The sequence below is a fragment of the Nerophis lumbriciformis genome, linkage group LG04 (genome assembly GCF_033978685.3).
Source record: "Nerophis lumbriciformis linkage group LG04, RoL_Nlum_v2.1, whole genome shotgun sequence".
Taxonomy (NCBI): Eukaryota; Metazoa; Chordata; class Actinopteri; order Syngnathiformes; family Syngnathidae; genus Nerophis; species Nerophis lumbriciformis.
The window spans coordinates 14,840,904-14,866,245 of NC_084551.2; the positions used below are offsets into that span (position 1 = coordinate 14,840,904).

Sequence of the window (25,342 nt, forward strand, 5' to 3'; positions counted from 1 at the left end):
AGAAATTGTATCCATTTTGAAAACCAGGGATGAAGAAAAGACACACAGGGCAATTTATCAATGCCGGCAAAGTTATCAAGTTCATTTTCATTAATCATTCAGTTAATTGACTTATTAACTATCGGCCCAAGCCTACAGTTGTATGGCATTTTTGTAATGCCTCTCGACATATTTATTGTTTTTTAATGACATTTAAGGCCTTATTTTTTTGCAAAATCTATTGAATTACTTTTTTTAATGACTGACAGAAACCCTGCTCTAATAGCAAGTATTCTCTCTAATTTTAAAGCCCCACTTAGGAACTTTCAGTTTTGGGTGATTTTGGCGGCGCCAGTAGACAAAAGCGGTAGTGTTTTGCTTGAGGGACGACCACATTTCCCATGAGGACCAGCGCATAGCTTTGCAAATCGTCAGAAACTACTGTCACGTATATACAAACTGACACGATAATACCATAATGATTCAGTATGACTGATCTTTCCGCAGTAGGAACCTACATATTTTACTCAAACTTTATATTTGCGATTTGCAGTCATCACATTGTTTTTTTCTTTATACAGTACTTTTGAGTTTGTTGCGTGGCTGGTCGTTTCAGTGTGGAACTGCGAACTATCAAGCTGGTGGCTATTTATTGCTACTGCGTTAATTTCTGATAGCTAACATTAGCATTAGCATTTTGATTTGACCATCGAAAGGTACTTACTAGTGCAGCAGGAACATTTCAGCATTGGTCTAAAATCCCTCCAATCCACTTATTGTAAACTAGCTCTAATAAGCAGCGTAAGTAAATAGTGTCCAAACACGGAAGTGTTGACACCCCGCACATATCTCTGCCCCCTCTGAGGTCATTTGCGCGGATACAAATAAATGCTATTGTGACATCTAGTGGACACATTTAGAACAGCAGTTTCTTTCATTTAAAAATTACAGGTCATTTTTATACTTAGCAAACTCATCTTGCGGGCCGAATAAAACCTGTTAGCGGGCCTAATCCCGCCCGCAGGCCGTACATTTGACACCCCTGTTCTAGATCATAAATCATGCCTCCCTCATGGATAGTAGGAAATCAAAAACGTATTCCGACGAGTTGGTACACTTTAACAGCACAATTTTAGACCAGGAAATAGCGAGAACAACATAAAAATACGCTAAATCCACCACCCCTTTCTTCGCGAAGATTAGGAGTCATTCTTCAGCTAAACGGAAATATATGAACGTCCAGCAGTCGGCATCCTAATGACAGCAGACATTGACACATTATTTTGTAAAGTTTACATTACCTGAGTGATGTTAATTAGCCTGTGTTAATCCTCACCTCGTTGCCATGCACCATGAGGTGGTGTGTAGTAACAAGGGCCTTGAAAACCACCACCCAGCTGGCGTTGCCTGCCCTCTCTATCAGTGTATCGGCCATCTGGGGGACGCTCACACTGGAGTCCTGGGAGGCCTGGATCAGGTCTTGGAATATGAGAGGAGAATATGGAAAGTATTTTAGATGATGGATAGCACACCTTTAGCTTACTCATTCTCTTGGATCCAATTCATTCAAATCATTATAACGGGAGTGAAGTGGATGATGCATAAGGGAAATTAAAATACGCCTTGAAATGATAAATCAGACTAAAGTTAACAGCTGTGTAAAAGAGACTACCGGTAGTCTCTCTTGTATGCACCATTTAGCATATGTTTGAAGACTTACATTTACCTTCCTAAATTTTGTCTGTCATACATCATTTCACCATGCTGGAAAATCAAGTTGATTTACAGTATATCAACCCCTCCTACCTTAGCACAGACAGTACAGAGACACATACAGACATGGCGCAGTTATCGACACAAACCAAAGGGCTGTTTTATTGACATAATGTTCAATGTTTGCATGAGTTCTGTATATCCATCCATCCATTTTTCTACCGCTTATTCCCTTTGGGGTCGCGGGGGGCGCTGGAGCCTATCTCAGCTACGTCATCAATTTCTGGTGGTGAGTTTACTTTTCATTAATACGCACACAGGGAAAATGGGGTCATCAATTTCTGGTGGTGAGTTTACTTTTCATTAATACGCACAGAGGGAAAATGGGGTATTACACAGTGAAAAGCAAAGCATATAAAATTAAAAAAAGGAAACGGCATAGCAGTAAATTGCTGTGAATTGCAGTAAATCGACACCTAAATAAAGCGTTTTCCACAGAATGATAACAGGAGATTACATATGACATACTTTAGAACATCAGCTGTATTCAGCAGCCAGCAGCATTTACAAACTGCAGAAAGCACCTTTTTTATGTAAAAAAATATGTAATGCTTAGGAAAATATTTGTCACGTCTCGGCATAGTTTGCTGTAGTTGTGATCGCAAGATGCAGAAGATTTAAAAAAGTCAATTAATGTCAAAAGAAGGCAAGTGCAGCTGGAGAGTGCACAAGACATGAAACTTTGTCAGAAACAAACAAGCTTGTCAGCGTAATGACAGCACGTGAAACAAAGCAACTACAAGCATTAACAAATAAGCAGACCTGTTCAATACCCAGGGCTGGCATAAAAAAGGGTGCATATGATTGGCAACTAGTAACATGTGTCCCAACTGCTAGCCAGGGACAGGTGCGGGAGCTGGCGTTCAGAGGCAGGAATAAAGTCACTGCATGCCAACACACAAAGCAAGAAGTAGAAACAGGAAATACGAACGATAGAAAAGAACTAAACCAAACACAGAAAAACACACACATAAAACCAAATTATGGTATGACCGGCAGTAGCAAGTCATGACAGTACTGTGCTATTGACCAAGGCACCACACTCCCTTAATTGCTCCTTCGGTGCGGCGTGTGCTTTTTGTCTTAACAGTGATAAATGTAAGGTCTAATTTTTAAAACACATAACACATGTACAGTAGAGTAGAGTAGAGACACAAAACCCTTCACATGCTGGCTGTACATAAAGGAAGTGTGGCAGGGAAAGTGTCTTTACACATTTCTGATAATAGGATGAGTATTTTGACATAACATGAAAGGTTGCTTCTCAGGGTCGCTTATTAGTCTTGCTATAAGTCGACCATGTTGCTTTTGGCATGTAGCATAGATATCTGCTCGCAAGCTCTTCTATAGTGAAGGAGCAAATACACATCAATACTACAGAATATACCCTGCGAGAATGATGAGTCAGCAGCCTGTATCATCCCACACTTTTCGTCTGTGTCTCACTCTTCACTTCCTGGCAGAGTCTGGTACTAAATAAACTGCTACCACCAGTATCACCTTATAGCCAATGTGGAGAATGCATATATTTTATATAGTTATTTCTTTATCAATAGTCATGTTTAAAGCAGCTAATATTTTCCCATGTGTACACTTTGTGCTTGTATCTCATATCCGCTAGTAAACTATGTGCCTTACCTTGAAGACGCTGGAATGTTGCGAGTATAATATACTCCCTTTTTACCTTATCTGTTTAGAACAATAAGGCTGTATTTCTTTCGGGGTGGGTGGGGGCTGTTTTCGTATTAAATAAGCTGACTCTTTCCGCTTGATTTTTAGACCGCTTCTTGATGCCGCTATTAACGCATTGTAAGACTGGTCTCCTAAAGCTTTAGTAAAACTTGGTAATATTGCTATTCTGTCTCGATGGTCCTTCTTACTCAACATATATGTCATCCGAAAGAACTTGGGATTGACCAGTGACTTTTATTCCCAGAGAGGAAGACTGGTTGGACGCAACGCTATGTAAACAGGTAACACAATCCACTGACAAGCATGCATTATTGTATAATTTATGTCTCATTTATAGCAGTTCTGTTTGTCTATGTTGTGGTCTTATTTCTTAATTAAGGTCCTGCATCATACCATTCATTCATCAGGAAAATGGTAACAGTTGAACAATTTGTGTGTAACACTGAATTACAGTGAGGTGAGAGGTTAGTGCAAGTAGGTTAGATTTTGACACACTAAAACAATAGATGACTATTTTTAAGATGTATGTTACAGTTAATATTGCTGTGGTAAAAAAAAAAAATCCAAATAAACGTTATCTGTTATAAAAGAGAAGCATTAGTGCTTTTAGTTTAATTGAAAAGTGGCTCTGCAGAGAAACACAGTACAGAAGTTGTGCAAGGTAGATTGATCTGATTGAGATTCTAAACAAGCACTCAGCAGAAACTCGTGACTCCGCTTTCTCTCTCTCCACCGTTTGCTCTTAATTATTCATGGCTGTGCGTAACAAAGAGAATGTGAGACAAGAAGGTAAAAGATGCAAACTGTCACACTTACTAATTGCATAATTCGAAATTGCTAGTACATTACATTACTTAGTCTAGCGATATAAAAAAATAAATAAACTGGACGGTGTGGCTCCGTTGGTAGAGCGGCCTTCCCAGCAACCTGAGGGTTCCTGGTTTGATCCCCGGCTTCCACCTTCCTAGTCACGTCCGTTGTGTCTTTGGGCAAGACACCTCACACCCTTGCTCCTGATGGGTTGTGGTTAGGACCTTGCATGGCAGCTCCTGCCATCAGTGTGTGAATGTGTGTGTAAATGGGTGAATGTGAAAATAGTGTCAAAACGCTTTGAGTACCTTGAAGGTAGAAAAGCGCTATACGGGTATAACCCATTTAACTTACACGTACGTACTTGAGTTATCAGTGTAAAAGCATGCATACCAGTGTACTATTAACTGAAAATGTGTGACTACACAGCCAATATTGTTTTGCCTACAGTCAAGCATTGTGGTGGTCTTGTCATGGCCAAGGGCTGCATGAATGCTGTTAAAACTTGGGAGCTTCAGTTCATCAAGGAAACATGAGTTGCATTTTGTTCACCCTAAAACGTTCACATTTGCACAATGAAATGTGTGCTGTAGCATAAGCATGGGATACAGTGTACAACTTTTTGTCTGTAAAATACATCATTACATAGTTTTTATTAGCATTTATGTAATCTAGTAACTCCATTTTTTGTTTGTTTTGGTATTATTACAGCAGAAAATTACCATTTTTGCTCGATAGTAGTTTTGTTGCTGATATTGTTTTGGTGTGGTTACGGTCGGCAGTAATCAGTTTTGCTCAATAAAATGATTGTCGAAGCAGACTTTTCCTTTTCCTCCTTAAAAACATCTCGGCAGACGTTGTCAGTTTTATTGTTGTGTTTATTTTGTTTAGACTTTAGGTTGAATGAAATGGATTTTGACTGCGTGCTGCATAGATTTTCCATGCACGGAGAAAATGGGAGCAATGCGCAATTGCACCTTAGAGGGAACATTGGCTGTCACCAACGAAGATAAACACGCCACCACCAACAAAGAAGAAATAGCAATCACTAACAAAAAAGAAATAGGTACCAGAAGCAGCAGGTCTCTTGACCATAAAAGCCATGGATAGTATTCAAAAGCTCTCAAAAGTTTGGCTTTACTTTGTAAAAAAGTACAGTGACATCCTTTAAAAGAGGGTGCATGATAAATATGAAGAAACACCTCTTGATTCATGGAAATTAAAGAGTGCCCCATCTTTGACACGCTGGGCCTTGTTCATTTAACAAGTGGTACTGCTCAACTCAAATATCAGCACCAGGGAGTTCAACACATATACATAACAGAATATGTGTAAATATTTTTTTCATCCATCCATCCATTTCCTACCGCTTGTCCCTTTCGGGGTCGCGGGGGGTGCTGGAGCCTATCTCAGCTGCATTCGGGCGGAAGGCGGGGTACACCCTGGACAATTCATGAGGTTTTCAAAGTAAACACTAAAGACATTATTACAATAACATAAACACCAAAACATTCCAAAAAAAGAAAAGGTAAGTATACAAACAAATGAGAGAGTATTTTTAAAGTCTCAAATTTTAGTTTGAACTATTTCGATCTGTGCATATTTTCTTTGTTAGGTTAGCACAGGGGTAGGGAACCTATGGCTCTAGAGCCAGATGTGGCTCTTTTGATGACTGTATCTGGCTCTCAGATAAATCTTAGTTGACATTGCTTAACACGATAAGTAATTAATCATTCCGCTAATAATCACAGTGTTAAAAATAACGTTCAAATTATAAAACATTCTCATGCATTTTAATCCATCCATCCGTTTTCTATCGCACCTGTTCAAGAAGTTGCATTAATGGTAAGAAGTATTATATTTATTATTGGTTAGCTTTAGAATAACAATGTTATTAAAAAGAATAAGAGACTTATTATACTCTAAAAATGTTGGTCTTACTTAAAAATGTTTAATTGTTTAGTTGTATTCAGTGTTAAAAAATATTATATGGCTCTCACGGAAATACATTTTGAAATATTTGGCTTTCATGGCTCTCTCAGCCAAAAAGGTTCCCGACCCCTGGGTTAGCAGGTAAGTAATTCATATATTTATAATTAGTTTCTTATATGTGACGTAGACATTTTTGTGTGGTTAATAAAGAGAACATTTGATCCAAAAAGAACCCTGGTGAGCGCCCACATTTAAATCATGCAAACCTTAATAATGACCCTGTCTCTTTAAGAATAAGAATCGAGAATTGTAACCGGAAACATAATCTTGCAAATTCAAACGATGCTCAACCCTACATCGAACTGCTCTATGCTTTTATGTTATACTAAATAAAATGAGTCCATCCATCCATCCATTTTCTACCATTTGTCCCGTTCGGGGTTGAGGGGGTTACTGGAGCCTATCTCAGCTGCCCATGTGCAGCTGAGATAAAATAAGTCGACTTATGTTAATTATTATCACACAACAGTGTGTCATTTCTGGCTCTCAGTACACACAGGCATGTGCTGACACGCTCCTACTGGCAGACGGCATACGTTACTCATTTAGGTGTATTTGACAGCAAAACACACAAAATGTGACAATATAACAGCTTGAAAAACAAAAAAAATACATAAAAACAACACGCATACAGTTTGTAGGATTTGTGTTTGTAGTACTAAATGAATAGACACAACATCCATCCATCCATCCATCCATTTTCTAACACTTGTCCCTTTCGGGGTGGCGGGGGGTGCTGGAGCCTATCTCAGCTGCATTCGCGCAGAAGGTGGTGTACACCCTGGACAAGTCGCCACCTCATCGCAGGGCCAACACAGATAGACAGACAACATTCACACTCACATTCACACACTAGGGCCAATTTTAGTGTTGCCAATCAACCTATCCCCAGGTGCATGTCTTCGAAGGTGGGAGGAAGCCGGAGTACCCGGAGGGAACCCATGCAGTCACGGGGAGAATATGCAAACTCCACACTGAAAGATCCCGAGCCCGGGATTGAACTCAGGACCTTTGTATTGTATGGCACATGCACTAACCCCTGTTCCACCGTGCTGCCCCATACACAACATGACGTGTGTATTTGCAAACCTGCACCTGCATTTAAATGGCACTGTCTTCATATTTTGTCACTGACGTATGTACTCCCCCAGCATGCCAAGGAGGTTTCCATGGTAACAAGCCCTTGTATTTGCTGTGGCATCACAGATGCAGTTCAGTTCTGTCTGAATTATCATCACAGGTGCAAACTCCCACCACGGCAAACTGATGGAGATAATATGGGAAATGCAGCGATGACTCATACAGGCTGATTGAAACACCAACAGTGAATAATAGCACATTTAAAACACAATGTTTGCATATCTGCATAATTAATCAAACTATAATGTTTGGTCTGCTAAGGATTCTCTTCGTGGAAAAAAAAAAAGAGTCATGCTGCATGAGTGATGCCTCGTTGAGTTACAAATGAATGGACCATGAAAGCACACAGTTTATTTATAGCTCCCTGACCCCCCCAAGCAACACATAGCAAGGAAAAAATACCCAGAATGCACCGTGTTCCAGTGTAGCAAAGTGCCAATGTGGTGTGCCAACTAAACAACAACGTGCAGGCTGAAAGTGACATCTGGGGAAAAACTGAAATTACTTTCAATTGGGAATAAATCGCAGTGTAGTGTGTCATAAATTACAATTAATTACATACTAACACACACACACACACACACACACACACACACACACACACATGAATCTCACAATTGTTAAGTATAAATTAAAATATTGATAAAATATCGAGGCCAGTAGGAAAGACTAAGGATCACACAATGTTCAGTGCTAATATAATCACTAAAAATAACTAATAGACCTATCAAAAATGTTTCCCAAAGTAGTCCATCAAGGAAAGGTAAATGACATACTTTTTTCAAAAACAAGCATCCTTTTCCAGACTGCAAGTGATCAAATGCATGTAACTGTATTTTATCTTAAGACTTGACTCTTGGAAAAAAAAAATTAATGGGGGAAAACAATCTCTTAATTTTCATTAATTATATGCAACCTGTGTGAAAAAAAAGACTATTTAATGTTGCTTACCAGCATATTGTTGAGGGCAAAGGCAGTATTTTTAGCACAGTGCTGTAGTATGAGTGGTTTTAAATCAGACAAGTAGGTTTAAGGGCCTTGTGAAAAAGGTTCAAGAAGACACAGTAAGAGGAAGGAGTAATAAGAGGAGATAACAGCTGTGTACTGTGCTCTCAGCTCATTATTCTACAGTCACACTGTTGGGAGGATAGTCACTGCCCACGCTAGAGAGATTTTCGAAAGGCATACAGTAGTTACTGTAGATGAGTGCACACCACTGAGGCCACTGACCAGCCTCTTCTTTCATTCCTTTGGTCACTGTACTAAGAATAAACACAAGGAAACCAAAACCAAGAATTTCACTATTAAATCAAGACATTACTGCCTCATCGGCTCACCAATCAATAACAGGTTTCAGTGTGTATCATACGGTCCAAAACATGACCAAATGATGACGTTTAATGATTATGCCATGGTAGACAACATGTACACTACGCACAGTGCGCAGTGCCCAAAAGATCCGTAGGGGGAGGGACATCTTGCACCAAGGTGGGCATGGCTGCCGTCAGGCGTGTGGAGATAAAAATATTGCTGAAAAGACAATGTGTCTATTTAGCAATATTATTACTACAATACTTATTGGGGCTGATTAAAACAATGCATTTGGGTGTCTGCTGGTACTTTTTTTATGCAGTTTTAGGAAATATATCATTATAATTTATCTCCTATATAAAAACAATTGTCTTGCAATATGCATTTTTTTGTGTTTGGATCATCCCAGACGCATGAATAGGATAGGATAGACTTTTATTTATCCCACAATGAGGAAATTACATATATTTTTACATACAGGAGCAGAAGTAAAACTAAATGAAAAACAAAACAATTGTAATAAATAATGCACTAATAATAACATCCCCTCCTCAATGATGTCTAGTGGGCGGCCAAGGACTGAGTCAGCTCTCTTAATCAATTTATTAAGTCTGTTCCTGTCTCTGACCATGCTGCCCCCACCCCAGCAAACGACGGCATAGAACACCGCAGAAGCTACCACAGTTTCGTAAAAAGTGCGCAACAGTGACCCGCACACACCGAAGGACCTGAGTCTCCTCAAGAGCTGTAGGCGGCTTTGACCCTCTTGTACACAGTGTTTAACCTGTGAGTCCAGTCCAGTTTATTGTCGAGGTGAACACCCAGGTATTTAAATTAGTACACTATTTCTATATCTGATCACTGGATGTTCACCAGTGTGCATCGTGCTGAAAATAGTTTCTGTTGTGCATAGATTGTGATTCTCTATTGCAAAAAAAAAACTGTTACAAATTATAGATGTGTGCTGCTTGTTCAATAACATTGCACACAGGTTGGAGAGCATAATATAATATACAGGTATTATAATGTGGAGAATAATTAGTGTTTCAATGGGCACATAATGCCGATAGCACATGCAAAATCCTCATGTAAATAGGGCAGTCTGCGCCACTTTTGCACTTGTTATCAATTGTACACGCGGTCTTAGTAGATCACACGCATCATGCCCACTAATAGAGCCTGAAATTTTATAGTTTGCACACACAACTTAGCATATGTTTTATCTGAGTATATCAGGCCCATTGTGCACTACGAAGCCTGGAGGAGGACTTCGGCACAATGGGGAATCTGAGCCGAGGATGTTGTTGTGGCTTGTGCAGCCCTTTGAGACATTCGTGTTTAAGGGCTATATAAGTAAACTTCGATTGATTGATTGTCATAAATAAGACTGCCCACAAAACGGCGCATTCTAAAGAGATGGTCAAAAAGTGACTTGAAGATGGTCTTTAAAACATAATCCAATGCAAAATTTTGACCAAAGAACCACCATTCCATGGTATGTTGACCAAAATGAGGTGTTTTAAATGTAGGAAAAAAATACTAATACGACCACTTTAAAGCTAAACTTAGTGACAAAAATTACTTAAAAGAAGTTATCTGTTCCAACTTCTTTAGTAATTGTGCAATATACTCTAGATGCTAACTGTACAACACTAACAAGCAGTTTTATTGACGTCAACAACTCAACTTACGTCAGTGTTACTGTTGATGTGCTGTAAGTACACTACACAATGAATGCTGTGTAAATTCAAATGTACTGTATTTTTCATGACTTGCCCGAACTGTAAAAACAGTCTTATCACATAATCGTTACAAGAGAAAGCTATACTACAGAATATGTCATGTGCTTTGTCAGAGCATCATACAATAAACTAAAAAAACATTTCCAAGGGAGATGCTTGAAAACATTACTAAACAAACCCAATAAAGCTTGATATAAAAGGTATTTCGGAGACAATGTGTCATTTTCTTTCACACCAGGTCATACTTTCTCTATTGGTTTTCCTATGTTCTGCGTTTATTTCCTTTTGATCTTATATTTTTTGTTCTACTTCCAGCATGCTTCTTCCCTCAGGCCATAAGACTCTTGAACGCATCATAATAATCCCCTCAATTCCCCCCAAAAACGGATTAACTCGCTGGAATATAAAGACAATATAACATACATCCGTAAACGTGGATGCATATGCAAAAGTGCAATATATTTACCTGTACAGGTAATCCATTCATATCTGCACCTTATTGCTCTTGTATACTGCACTACAACGAGCTAATGCAATGGAATTTCGTTCTTATCTGTACTGTAAAGTTCAAATTTGAATGACAAAAGGAATTCTAAGTCTCTAAATGTGTCATCCTGCAGTGACTTTATCACTGCTCCAGAGCACTGTTCTCCTTACCTGCTTCTGATTAGTGATCAGGAAACTCACTTGTTTTTGATCACTAATCAGAGGGTTCTATAAGCCAGCCTCACGCCCTTGTTGAGGCTGGATGATTGTTTCATGTTTTGTCATGCCATTGCCTGGTTTCTGCATAGCTTTCCTTATGCTTTCTGTGCACTTCCCTGCTATACCAGCTATTTTTTTGAGTAATTAAATGCTTGTGCCTGCGTGCTGTCTACTGTCCCTGGATCATGGGGTCACAACTACCGTAGTAATGAGGAAGCGTAACACAATGTATACTTAAATGGACAACAATTCCTTTACAATTTCCATCCTGCTTCATTTTCTTATTCATTGGCAGACCAGGTGAGTTATACTGGGTTTATGAGCCAGGGTGAACAGGTAGCACTTTCTCTACTGTACCTGTGGCGGTTCAAATGTATTATATAAATGTATATATCAACAGTCTGAAAACTTAAAACAGCTTACCACATGTAGGCTTCAAATACAAGTGTGGAGTTATTTCTGAATTAGGATAGGCAGGAAATGTGCTTATGGGACACAACAATAATGAAAAAAAACAACAGCAAACAAAATGGGCATGTTGGCGAGAGTAATGCAAGATGCAAGTGTGAGTAACATTATATTCCGTGTGCCATCTTGAAACCAGAGTTGAGTGACTGCCAATGAGGCAGATGGTGGGACAAACAAAAAAACATTCAGGAGAGGTATTGTTTTTTTTCCCTGATTTACCTAATTTTATATACTGAAATGAGTAGGAATATAACTGGTATAAAAAGTAGAATAACGACTATACTATTTTATATGTCTGAAATAAAGTTTGATGATGATGAATAAGTGTGGGTAGACCTAATTATACATTTTAAATTATAAATCGGTATATAAATAATGTTTACAGTTCTTCAATGCAAAATAAACTGCAGTGAAATATTTTACCCACAGTGGCTGAGTTGAAAAATATTGTATATTCTAGGATCAAGAGAAGTGAGGATTTTCGGCTTTGTTGAACACTGCATACAAAGTGTGTGATTTCCCTTTACTGTGTTGCAAAAGACGGTCAATACATAAAAAAAAAAAAGACACCTCCAACATAGCTAATTTTGTAGCCTCTTATAAAGACACTGACATTTATTAAACACCAGATTTAAGTATTAACTTTGCCCTCATTAACTCTACTTAGCACTGTTGACATGCATTGATATAGACACTAAATAGACAGTTGTGAGTAATGAACATAAAACTAAATTGAACTGGCTCATTGTGTAGAAGAGTGTTTTTTGCATGCAATTTATTGAAGTGGGATTTTACTTAATTTTTTAACAACTATTTCATGCATTAATTACCTAATTATGCACTGATCACCTAATCTAAGTTGGATGGCAGCTAAGAACTGTCACAACAAATGCCAACGCAACAACATAACAACTTTCAGCCACAACACAATTTGGAAAAAGTCACACAAAATGCAAACAAGACAACATAACAACATTAGGCCGAAACACAACAACTTTCTACCACAACACAACAACATAATTCTACAATACTTCAACATTAAGCAACAACAAAAGTGACAGTGAACCAAGTTTTGCCGACGGACCAAGTGGCTGAGAAGATAAGGTCAACAATATTGAATGAACTTAGTTAGAAAAGTAAGTAAAACTAAGCTTTTGTTATCAATGTGTCTTTCACTTCCATTGTCACTTAATGTTGTGGCTTAGAGGGGACCTATTATTCAAAATTAACTCCTCTTACACATTGGTACCTGATTTTGTGTATTTGGGATCTGCATAACTCCCAAAATTCTTATATAAAATATTATAAACTTATCACTTTCCTCTGGCACTGTTCTCCTAGCATTCAAGAAAGCGGTTATTCATCCTCTGCTCAAAAGACCTAACCTTGATCCTGACCTCATGGTAAACTACCGACCGGTGTCCCACCTTCCCTTTATTTCGAAAATCCTCGAAAAAATTGTCGCACAGCAGCTAAATGAACACTTAGGGTCTAACAATCTCTGTGAACCTTTTCAATCCGGTTTCAGGGCAAATCACTCTACGGAGACAGCCCTCGCAAAAATGACTAATGATCTACTGCTAACGATGGATTCTGATGCGTCATCTATGTTGCTGCTTCTTGATCTTAGCGCTGCTTTCGATACCGTCGATCATAATATTTTATTAGAGCGTATCAAAACACGTATTGGTATGTCAGACTTAGCTTTGTCGTGGTTTAACTCTTATCTTACTGACAGGATGCAATGCGTCTCCCATAATAATGTGACCTCGGACTATGTTAAGGTAACGTGTGGAGTTCCTCAGGGTTCGGTTCTTGGCCCTGCACTCTTTAGTAATTACATGCTGCCGCTAGGCGACATCATACGCAAATACGGTGTTAGCTTTCATTGTTATGCTGATGACACCCAACTCTACATGCCCCTAAAGCTGACCAACACGCCGGATTGTAGTCAGCTGGAGGCGTGTCTTAATGAAATTAAACAATGAATGTCCGCTAACTTCTTGCAACTCAACGCCAAGAAAACGGAAATGCTGATTATCGGTCCTGCTGAACACTGACATTTATTTAATAATACCACCTTAACATTTGACAACCAAACAATTACACAAGGCGAATCAGTAAAGAATCTGGGTATTATCTTCGACCCAACTCTCTCGTTTGAATCACACATTAAGAGTGTTACTAAAACGGCCTTCTTTCATCTCCGTAATATCGCTAAAATTCGTTCTATTTTATCCACTAGCGACACTGAGATCATTATTCATGCGTTTGTTACGTCTCGTCTCGACTACTGTAACGTATTATTTTCGGGTCTCCCTATGTCTAGCATTAAAAGATTACAATTGGTACAAAATGCGGCTGCTAGACTTTTGACAAGAACAAGAAAGTTTGATCATATTACGCCTATACTGGCTCACCTGCACTGGCTTCCTGTGCACTTAAGATGTGACTTTAAGGTTTTACTACTTACGTATAAAATACTACACGGTCTAGCTCCGTCCTATCTTGTCGATTGCATTGTACCATATGTCCCGGCAAGAAATCTGCGTTCAAAGAACTCCGGCTTATTAGTGATTCCCAGAGCCCAAAAAAAGTCTGCGGGCTATAGAGCGTTTTCTATTCGGGCTCCAGTACTATGGAATGCCCTCCCGGTAACAATTAGAGATGCTACCTCAGTAGAAGCATTTAAGTCCCATCTTAAAACTCATTTGTATACTCTAGCCTTTAAATAGCCCCCCTGTTAGACCAGTTGATCTGCCGTTTCTTTTCTTTTCTCCTCTGCTCCCCTCTTTCTTGTGGAGGGGGGGGGGGGGGGGGCACAGGTCCGGTGGCCATGGATGAAGTGCTGGCTGTCCAGAGTTGGGACCCGGGGTGGACCGCTCGCCTGTGCATCGGCTGGGAACATCTCTGCGCTGCTGACCCGTCTACGCTCGGGATGGTGTCCTGCTGGCCCCACTATGGACTGGACTCTTACTATTATGTTGGATCCACTATGGACTGGACTCTCACAATATTATGTCAGACCCACTCGACATCCATTGCTTTCGGTCTCCCCTAGAGGGGGGGGGGGTTACCCACATATGCGGTCCTATCCAAGGTTTCTCATAGTCATTCACATTGACGTCCCACTGGGGTGAGTTTTTCCTTGCCCTTATGTGGGCTTTGTACCGAGGATGTCGTTGTGGCTTGTGCAGCCCTTTGAGACACTTGTGATTTAGGGCTATATAAATAAACATTGATTGATTGATTGATTGATTATATCAAACCATGGAGGTAGTGCGGAGATATTCATAAAACAATCTTGTCTTCCTTCATACTTTTGCCAAACTAGTCGTTTGGAATTTGTCCAATTTGTGCCTTTTTTTTTCAGTTGTGATGTCAGCGGGAATCTCCAAAAATGGTAGAAATAAACTCGAAGAGCTTTGTGCGAGTCCGCCATTATAGTCCAACAATGTGGTCAATAAGTTAAAAAAAATTAAAATAATAATATATATATACATATACACACATATATATATATATACACACACACACACCTGTATATATATACCTGTATATACTGTATATGTGTGTATGTGTATATATATATATATATATATATATATATATATATATATATATATATACACACACCTGTATATATATACTGTATATGTATGTATATATATAAATATATATGTGTGTGTGTATATATATATATATATATATATATATATGTATGTGTGGGAAAAAAATCACAAGACTATTTCATCTCTACAGGCCTGTTTCATGAGGGGGGGTACCCTCAATCGTCAGGAGATTTCTGACGATTGAGGGTACCCCCCCTCATGAAACAGGCCTGTAGAGATGAAATAGTCTTGTGATTTTTTTCCCACACATACATATATTGCGCTCTACTACGGTATCGAGCACTATTTTTTGGATAACCTTATTAAGACATATATATATATATATATATATATTTATACATATACATATATATGACATATGTCATTTGTATAAATTCAACTGTTTAGCACAGCGCCTTACACCCCCAACAAAATAATTTTAAACCAATGTGGCCCCCGAGTCAAAGATAGACCCCTGCTCTATCCTCTTGGTGTGGGGCAGACTGGCTCGTTGCAATCATCCGCGTTGCCATTTCTAATACAAAGTAGCGTATAGTTCTAACTAATAATGTATCTGTCAGTAGCCTCAATATAGCTGGGCTAAAAAGTATAACATGGCTGACGGGGAGAAGACGCAGTCGAAGTGGAGGCATGTAAATAAGGCCGCTCACAAAACGGCACATCCCGAAGAAACGATCGGAAAGCGGCTTGAATACGGTCTATAAAACATAATCTATGCAAAATTTTGACCAAAGAACCACCATTACAGACCACAAGGAAGTAACCTGACTCTCGCCAGACCATTGTAGTTCGCTGAGCTCAACACAAGGGTCTGGGCTCGAAGGCATTGCAAACTCCTTCCAGATAGCAAAAAATAATAAACCAATCAGGATCGCTGGGCGGGATTTCATACATGTGGCGTAGCGCCGAAGGGACTGTTTGATTCAAACAACAATGGCGGCACAGAACGAGGAGTCGTGTGCTGACATTGATTCTGCAATTGCAACTGTTTTAGGCGACCTATGTCATTCATATGCGTGGGGAAATACGCAGCCTGCCAGCGGAAGTGCAGGATGCTTCATCACAACATCCAGTTTCCGTGAACAAAACTGTTTCCTGGCGGCCAAATTTTCAGTGCATCACTAGTCAATAATGCGCAAATATAAGGCTATACTGTATGTAATATATATAAATACATTTTGACCAGAATTGACATGTACGCTGTCCCGTATTTGCTTACATGTTATGTACATTGCGTAAGTTGTTTATGTAAGTGAGTTGAAAAACAAAGCTAAAGTAGAGCCACGCTGATGTCTGTGTTGCCTCTACTTAACAGCCATAAAAAGATTAGAACCCTCACAAATATATTACACTATATATAGTCATTAACTCGTTAAAAAAACGCTAATTTTAAAGGTGTGGTGACTTTTATCTTATTCATTTACGGAATCTGGTCAACGTCCTTTGTTTTCACTTTATTGAACTGCGCATTCAAGTCGAGGCTACATTGGGGCCTGTGCACGTTTATTCTGGAGTCTGAAAAAAAAAATAACATTTTACTTGCAGTGTAAACAGTCAGCTGGAAAAAAATCAGACCTCGAAAAAAAATCTAATTTGGGCCACTTTGGCCTGCAGTGTAAACGTAGTCTAGGACTTCCTACTTGTACCACCATGCATAGATTTGGTACTACCTGTTTGCCTTACACATTTCTGGTCTGCCAGAGAATAAGAAGACAGAACAGAAGGGATCAGTGTTGCCAATTTAGCGACTTCGTTGCTACATTTAACGGGTAATCAGAGCCTTTCCGTGGAGACTTTTGAAAATTCAGAAATTAAAGTAGGTTTCTTTCTTCCCAAAAGCACCTAGTAATGTTGTGGGCCCCTCCCTATTCAAAAGTATTCACAGGTGGTTCTATCTTGTGAGGTGGAAATACTTATTTAGACATTAGCTAAGCCAGAGGGGGAGGAGCTAATATTATTTTTATCTAATCTTGGCATGTGCATAACTGACATCCAACATGCAGTGACATAAATGCTGCTAGAAACAGCCCTTTTATGCATTCTGGATCGGTCTGAGAGTGTGAAGGATGTACCTAATGTGTGACCAGGAAAATATATACTACGTTTATGAAGTTCATTCTCAACCATGTCTGGGAAAAGAAAATAGCAGGTGACGACTTCAAGATATATATATATTCAAACAGTGTACATTTTCAAAAGATAAATCATGATACTTTTGGAGAGGGTGTGGCGTTTCATTTGCAATCTGGGAACGCCTCCAGAAACGGAAATCTTGCTGACAGACTCAAAAAACGTGGTATAAAAGTGACTGTGGAGTAAATTTAACACAACTGTTACACCAAAGCATATCAAAAATCTGGAAGGAAGTGTTGTATATGTAGATTAAAATCATCATACGTCCTGTTTAATCAAATACTTAGGTAACAGTGCAGTTAGACATTCTGAGGCAACAATTGGAATGACTTGTGTAACTCATTTTCATCCGTGGTTCCTATCATTAATGCAAATCAGTAGGAGGGGAAACTAATTGTTGTACGCATCAGACACACTTGCCGCAGCATTGAGCTGAAGGAGGGAAGTGTGAGTTAAAAATAAAAAGAGAAGGAAGTTAGGAACCAACAAGGTTTACCGCCAGATCTTAACTCCATGATCACCTTCTCCACTTCCTCTTTCACCACTTCATGCTCTTTCTATTGACTCGTCGGTAATCAATGATGTAAGCTAACATCTAAAAACTAACAGCAGGAAAAATTGGAACAGAATGGCTGCAGGCATGTCACTCAGCATGTTCTAATACAACCAGGAGGGTGTTCTCAGCTCTGTAGGTTTCAGGCTGTTTACATGCAATGCTATCAACTGTGCAGTCAATGCACATTTTTCGTCATTGCCATTGATGAAGTGTCTCATTGCAGCAAAAAACAAAACCGTAATCAATCTGGCCTTCATGGTGAAGAAGCACATTAGATTGGTACTGAGGGAATGTCTCTCAGCACAACCTGTGCATCGAGTAAATGTCAAAATTGGTATACGGTAATAGGTGTCATTGACATTACTGTGGCAGTGTTCCAAAATAAACAGAATTCATCTTTCATCATGTATTTAATCATTTAAAAATGAACAAGAGACATGTTTAAAGAATCTAACCACTAAAAAACACCTTTTTATTTAAATTCCATCGTTTTCTCAATATTGCTCACATTGCAGGCCCCAAGTAGTCATTGTGTTTCGGCATCCGTGTGCAATTTCTGAGATCATTTCCATTTGCAGTATTTTTTTGGAAAACATCTACAGCTTACCCTGTTCTCATCTGACCTTGGGTGAGAGGCAGGGTACATCCTGGACCGATGTTCTAACTACATGCTTCACCAAGCTGTCCGGTTTGGATTTCGAATATAAATCAAGTCATAAGCACAATCAAAACTGCAACTGATAAAGTGTTGCGGAAAGCACGGCTATAAAACAGACAAAGTGTTGCAGTGTAGAAGTTCAACAAATCAACAAATTGCTAAGACAAACTCAAGTTTGCTGGGGCGCAATTTAAGTTTATTCATGATTCTGTTTGTGTTCTTGGTCTAATTAAGAGAGGGGTTTCTCTAAATGGGTTAAAGTTTCACATCGTAGGTTTGCTGGAATTTGACAGCTGTATTCTTTTAATATCCAGTGAAACATTTCAGTGATTTCATAACGTAACTTCATTTTACAAATTGATGAGAAAAGTCTGTATCAGTTTATGTTAATGATGTATTTAAATGGTAAATGTTAAAGGGAAACTTTTTTTGGAATTTTGACTATCATTCACAATCCCTATATGAGACACAAATGTTTTTCTTTTTTATGCATTCTAATTTGTAACATAAGGCAAGTACGAGATGGCGACCAATGCAGATAATAGTAGTAATCTATTGCGCCCATAAAGCCCTCTAAATAACCATCCAAAAACCGACCATGTACATTTTGTGACTTGAATATTAACCAAGTATTAGTGATATTGTTATTATAATCGCTACCAAGATCGCAGAGAGCGAACTAGCCTATTAAGCTATAGTGTTTACATACTGAGCCAGTGAGCTACTGCATTGCCTATGAGTTGGTAAAAGTTAATTCTAGATTCTAAATCATGCATCGCACTTGTATAGTAGAGGGTTGTTGCCATAAACCAAGAAGTTGGTCAACTTTGACAATCAACTTATACCCGGAGATGGCAAGAAAGATACAAAAAGACGCTTGTTTGCGCTCACCCTTTTCTTCCCACCTGCGTGAATATAATAATTCATTTGTCACACAAACGTTATGAACATCCCATTAGTCGGCATCCCAATGAGAGCAGACATTGCACAGTAAGTGATTGTTTTATTATGTTCATAGTTTGTATTTCTTGTTTAGCACTTAGCAATAGTGCTACTTGCTCGATCTGATTATCACTCAGCTTCTAAAATTTGTGGCTCATCATTCGTAAATTGAGGTTCAAATATATAAGGTTCTGGATCATAGTTTGTCCCAAAGGAGTTGGCTTTCATGAAGTCTGCCATGATTAGTAATCGTTATTGTTGTTGAAGGAAATAGCAAACGTAGAGATGCATCTGTGAAATGAATGTGCTGCCGTACACCTAAAATTACCAAAATATGTAAATATTAAATGTTGTTATAAATGTGACTGTTACTACATTACATATATACTTGCAGCGTGAAAATAAAACATTGATGGGTGACTTTGTATATTTTTAGAGCGCTGTATATGCAGAATAGAGTGAATCCCATTACCTCCATTGTTAGTTGATTATTGGAGTTAGAATGCATTCAAAAAAAACAAAAAAAAACATATGTGTTCTTGTCCCACATAAGGATTGTGAATGATTGGCAAAATTCCAAAAAAAGTGCAGTTCCCTTTTAAATGTTTTAACTATAGAGCACAAAGACACCCGTGTTAATTAATTTAAAAGGAGACGGGCTAGTTTCAGTTGAAGGTTCATTCTTTATCTCACAGAAACATTTTGGAAAATGTGTGGCAGATTGTTTCTGTTCCAGCATGTCTGTGCTCCAGGGCAGAAAGCAAGGTCCACACGCCTGCTTTGGCTGTGGTTTGGTGCAGAATAACTTCGCTACCCCTGGACGCATACCCATCTAACCGCAGTGACCTCTGACATTACAAATGTCCTTTGGATGAATGCACAAAAAATTTAACAGACACAGTCCTGTAGGACTCTGATACTTTTGCCAAGTTTGTGTACAAATGTTACGCACATGACGTGTATACTGTTGAGCACACATTTTACTTAAAGCTGGGGTAACTAAGTTATTTTCTTTAACTAAAAAAAAAAAATCATATTAGCATCATACAGTATATCGTAAGAGTAACGGTACATTAAAGTGTATTTCATAACACGTACTTGTGACAACATTTATTTCCTGCAACAAAATACGAAATAGGGGATCCTACAATGCAACTTTAGTCTGTCAACAACTTATGGGCGTGCACATACAGCTCTAGAGTGCGATTTTGTGCACTTGAAGAGAGGAGACTGGGAGGCACTGTCAGTGAGGTGTGCAGAGTTGGTTGCAGAGTTTGAATTCTGCCTGGTGACACAAAATTCAAGTACCCCAGCTTTAATAATCCAAACTACATCTCACTCTTCAACAAAGCCGGAACAATTCAGCCCCGAGAACAGGGCTGCATAATACTGCAAAAAAAAGTGAATTTTTGATTTTCTTGAATTTGAGACCTCAATTCTCTGGGATGATTTTTGGGCATGTGCTGGCACAACTTTCAGCTGTTGTGAAGTCCCAGAAGAACAGTTGAACTATCATCCTTGATGAAATGAATAAAAAATTATAAGGATCTGATCATATTTTTATGAAAATATACGTGATCATCTTCTCCGGCAGACACCTTTTATTTTTAGTCCCCCGGCTGACAAGTCAAGCAACTAATTATGTGTCTCCATAGACAGTGTGGAGCTGCGTCACAAAGCTAATAGGAATCACCTCCATCTCGGAAAATAAACTGCATTTCTTAGTAGGGGTGTAACGGTACGTGTATTTGTATTGAACCGTTTCGGTAAGGGGGTTTCGGTTCGGTTCGAAGGTGTACCGAACGGGTTTCCACATGAACATATTAAGTAGCCGCCTCCGCTTCCTTCTGCCTCTGTCTCTGTCAGTCCTCTACACAGCACCCAGCATTGTCCCACCTACACAACCATCTGATTGGTTACAAACAGAGCGGTAACAGACAATCAGCAGTGCACATTCAGAGCGGTAACAGCCAATCAGCAGTGCGTATTCAGAGCGCATGTAGTCAGTGCTTAGCGTTTAGCAGGTAAGCATCAGGCAGTGGACTCTCCCCAAATTATAATAAACACCTCCCAGTCAACTACTAGTAACATCACTATGAGCCCGTTGACCTTCTAGAAATATAAAAGGCAGTTCAGCTCGGCTGAAGGCTAATTCGCTTTTGGCGTAACATTAGCTCATTTTGCGGTGTGTGCGTGTGTGTGTGTGTGTTACGGACAGCAAAGCCCTGTCTGTCTGTTATTTCACTTTACCTTTTTCTGTGTTGATTGAGCTGTGTTGAAGCAGCAAAAAAGGACATTATGTTAAATGAAGAGTTTCTGTCTCTAATAGTTGATATAATAATGTAACGGCATCATTAAGCCTACATGAACTCCATGGTGTTCAGGGATGAATAGTCTCTCCTATTGCTATTGTACCATTTTTTCAGCTATAGTTACATTAATCATTAGAAATGCAGCAGCCTAGTTTTGAATGGCAGGGTCCCTGCTATCACATGTTGATAAAACTATAAAATTTACATAATAAAAATCAACTACAGGCTTCCAAAATGCTGTAATAAATTAAGCATGATGAGTTGACTTTAAACTGTTTAATGTTGCACTTTTTATATGTAGAAGAAAAGTTTTGTCATTGTATCTGAGCAACAACTTGAGGCAGTTTAATGTTGATTAATGTGGGCAGAATTATTATAGTGTTCCCAATGTTAAAAGGATAAAGCTATTGTTTATAAATTTGGTAAATACAAACCCCGTTTCCATATGAGTTGGGAAACTGTGTTAGTTGTAAATATAAACGGAATACAATGATTTGCAAATCCTTTTAAAAAAAAAACAGTATACTGGCACCATACTTATTTTGATTGTTGTTTCTCAGCTGTTTGTACATGTTGCAGTTTATAAATAAAGGTTTATAAAAAAAATAAAAAAATAAAATAAAATAAAAATGATTTAAAAAATTGCCTCTGCGCATGCGCATAGCATAGATCCAACGAATCGATGACTAAATTAATCGGCAACTATTTTTATAATCGATTTTAATCGATTCAATCGATTAGTTGTTGCAGCCCTAGTGTGGACCCCAGTAAGACTAGCTGACATCAGCTCATGGGGATCATTTTCAAATAAACAAATACATATTGTCACAGTCAGTACACGGCACATATGAGAAGGGTGGATCGATCCATAAATTGGTGTTGTTGATACACAAAGTGCAGTATCGCTACATGATTGATAGAGTGATTAAGTCAAGATTTGCATTTTCCCAAAATAATTTGTTTTTTGTTTTTGTTTATATTTATATTTACAAACTCAGGGAATAAATCCCTGGACACAAAATGAATTTGAGAGCAAAAACAAAAATTTAAATGAGTAGTAGATAGTAGTTTTTGCTTTTGTTTAGTGATTGTGTACTATTGACTTTGTCATACTCAAACAATTGTATGTAATAAAAGACAATAAGGTAAATATTGTGTTGCTATTGTTAAACTGTCAATAGTGCTCACCATAAATACATTAAAAAATGTATAATTAGTACATGTGATCGGTATCGGCCAATATCACACATGCAATCGGATTTAGCAGCATAAAACCCTAGTTGGAACAGCCGTAAAAAAATAATCCAAAAAAAGATGCATGTAATAAAGACAAATTGAAAAAGATAAGTCAATGGATTAATGTGATTGCTCTTCCCGCGAGCTGATGAATAATAGCCAGTGAGCCTCACCGGTGGGTAAACAGGGCAGCGAGGCAATTGACCCTGGTTGCCGAGGCGATTGTATGTTAGTGTAAAACGAGATCTCAATTTATTTTCTACTTTTTGTGCAGCCCTATCCAAGAATAAGATGTGTGTCAGTGAACAGTGCCAACCAACAGTAACAACATACAATGAGAAGGCCTTTGTGCATATCGTAGTAACCTTTTCAATTATGCATTCATCAGCAGCAACATGACATGCTGGGGCACCAGTCGGTCAGTTGCTCTGTACCACAGTGGGCCACTGCCATTATCAAGACCTCTGTTTGTTAATGCATTTAATTAGGCATAAACACTACGAGGTTGTTAAGGTCTACAGTGAAAGGGGGGACAAGGGCACATAATTATGACGACCAGTCATTTCAGTAGCTGATCATAACCGTGGTTGTCGTACTCTGCAGGTGTTTGTTTGTTCTACTTTGATGGACACAATTATACTTTGTTTCTGATAAGACGTTTATGCAGCAATGAGTTAACATGTCCTTTGTAATAAATTGTGTTCGGTTTAGCAGCAGCATGGCCACTCCATTCAAAAGCCCATTGAGTTAATTGCTATTTTAACACCGTTTCAAATGCAGTCATTGTGACCAATTTATGGTACTATTTAAGTTTATACTATAGCCTTAAATTTTCCTTAAGATTCATATTCAGATTCAAATTGGTTTATTTGAACATACGTATATACATTTTGGCAAGACCTTCAGATCATCTTGAGTGTTTTCACCAAAGCCTACAAAGCCATTGGCCTTGAGCTAAACATCAAGAAGACCAAAGTAGTGTTCAAATTGCCCCCCCAAAGCTTCCAACGCTTCTGAATTTGAACGCAGTTCTGAATTTTTTTTAAAGCACTTTTCATACCTTGGAAGCCACCAATCTGTAAAAGCCAATTTTGACGTGGAAGTGAAGCATCGTCTTAGCTGTGCCAGCGGAGGCTTTGGACATCTCAGAAAATGAGTATTCGAGAATAAGAGCTTTTACACAGATACCAAGATTCATGTATATAAAGCCATAGTTATCCCAACGTTGCTGTATGCAAGCAAGACATGGACCACATATAGACACCACCTGAAAAGTCTTGAGATGTACCACCAATGCTGTCTACACAAGATGTTAGGCATCAGTTGGCGAGACAATCAAACAAACACCAGCGTCCTGGAGCAAGCCAATTCTACGACTATTTAGACAATGATTGTTAAAAATCAACTTAGCTGGACGGGGCCTTTTTTAAAGCACTTTTCATACCTTGGAAGCCACCAATCTGTAAAAGCCAATTTTGACGTGGAAGTGAAGCATCGTCTTAGCTGTGCCAGCGGAGGCTTTGAACATCTCAGAAAATTAGTATTCGAGAATAAGAGCTTTTACACAGATACCAAGATTCATGTATATAAAGCCATAGTTATCCCAACGTTGCTGTATGCAAGCAAGACATGGACCACATATAGACACCACCTGAAAAGTCTTGAGATGTACCACCAATGCTGTCTACACAAGATGTTAGGCATCAGTTGGCGAGACAATCAAACAAACACCAGCGTCCTGGAGCAAGCCAATTCTACGACTATTTAGACAATGATTGTTAAAAATCAACTTAGCTGGACGGGGCCTTTATTACGCATGGCTAATTACCGCCTGCCCAAACAATTTTTTTTGCATCATAGGGAACGGACGCAGAGAGGCCAACGCAAACGATATACAAACCCTGTTTCCATATGAGTTGGGAAATTGTGTTGGATGTAAATATAAACGGAATACAATGATTTGCAAATCCTTTTCCACCCATATTCAACTGAATGCACTACAAAGACAAGATATTTGATGTTCAAACTCATAAACTTTTTTTTTTTTTGCAAATAATAATTAACTTAGACTTTCATGGCTGCAACACATGCCAAAGTAGTTGGGAAAGGGCATGTTCACCACTGTGTTACATGGCCTTTCCTTTTAACAACACTCAGTAAACGTTTGGGAACTGAGGAGACACATTTTTTAAGCTTCTCAGGTGGAATTATTTCCCATTCTTGCTTGATGTACAGCTTAAGTTGTTCAAACAGTCCAGGGG

The 25,342-nt window shown here is 38.7% G+C and overlaps 1 protein-coding gene across 2 annotated transcripts in view; it reads right to left on the reverse strand.

Moving 5' to 3' along the window:
* The window catches only part of LOC133596670 (clathrin coat assembly protein AP180), a 70,392-nt gene that overhangs the window by 38,080 nt on the left and 6,970 nt on the right, over positions 1 to 25,342 (reverse strand). For both annotated transcript variants that reach the window (XM_061949532.2, XM_061949524.2), the window contains exon 3: positions 1,316 to 1,458. In XM_061949532.2, coding sequence (XP_061805516.2) covers positions 1,316 to 1,458 — 143 coding nt within the window. The remainder of the gene's footprint in view (positions 1 to 1,315; positions 1,459 to 25,342) is intronic.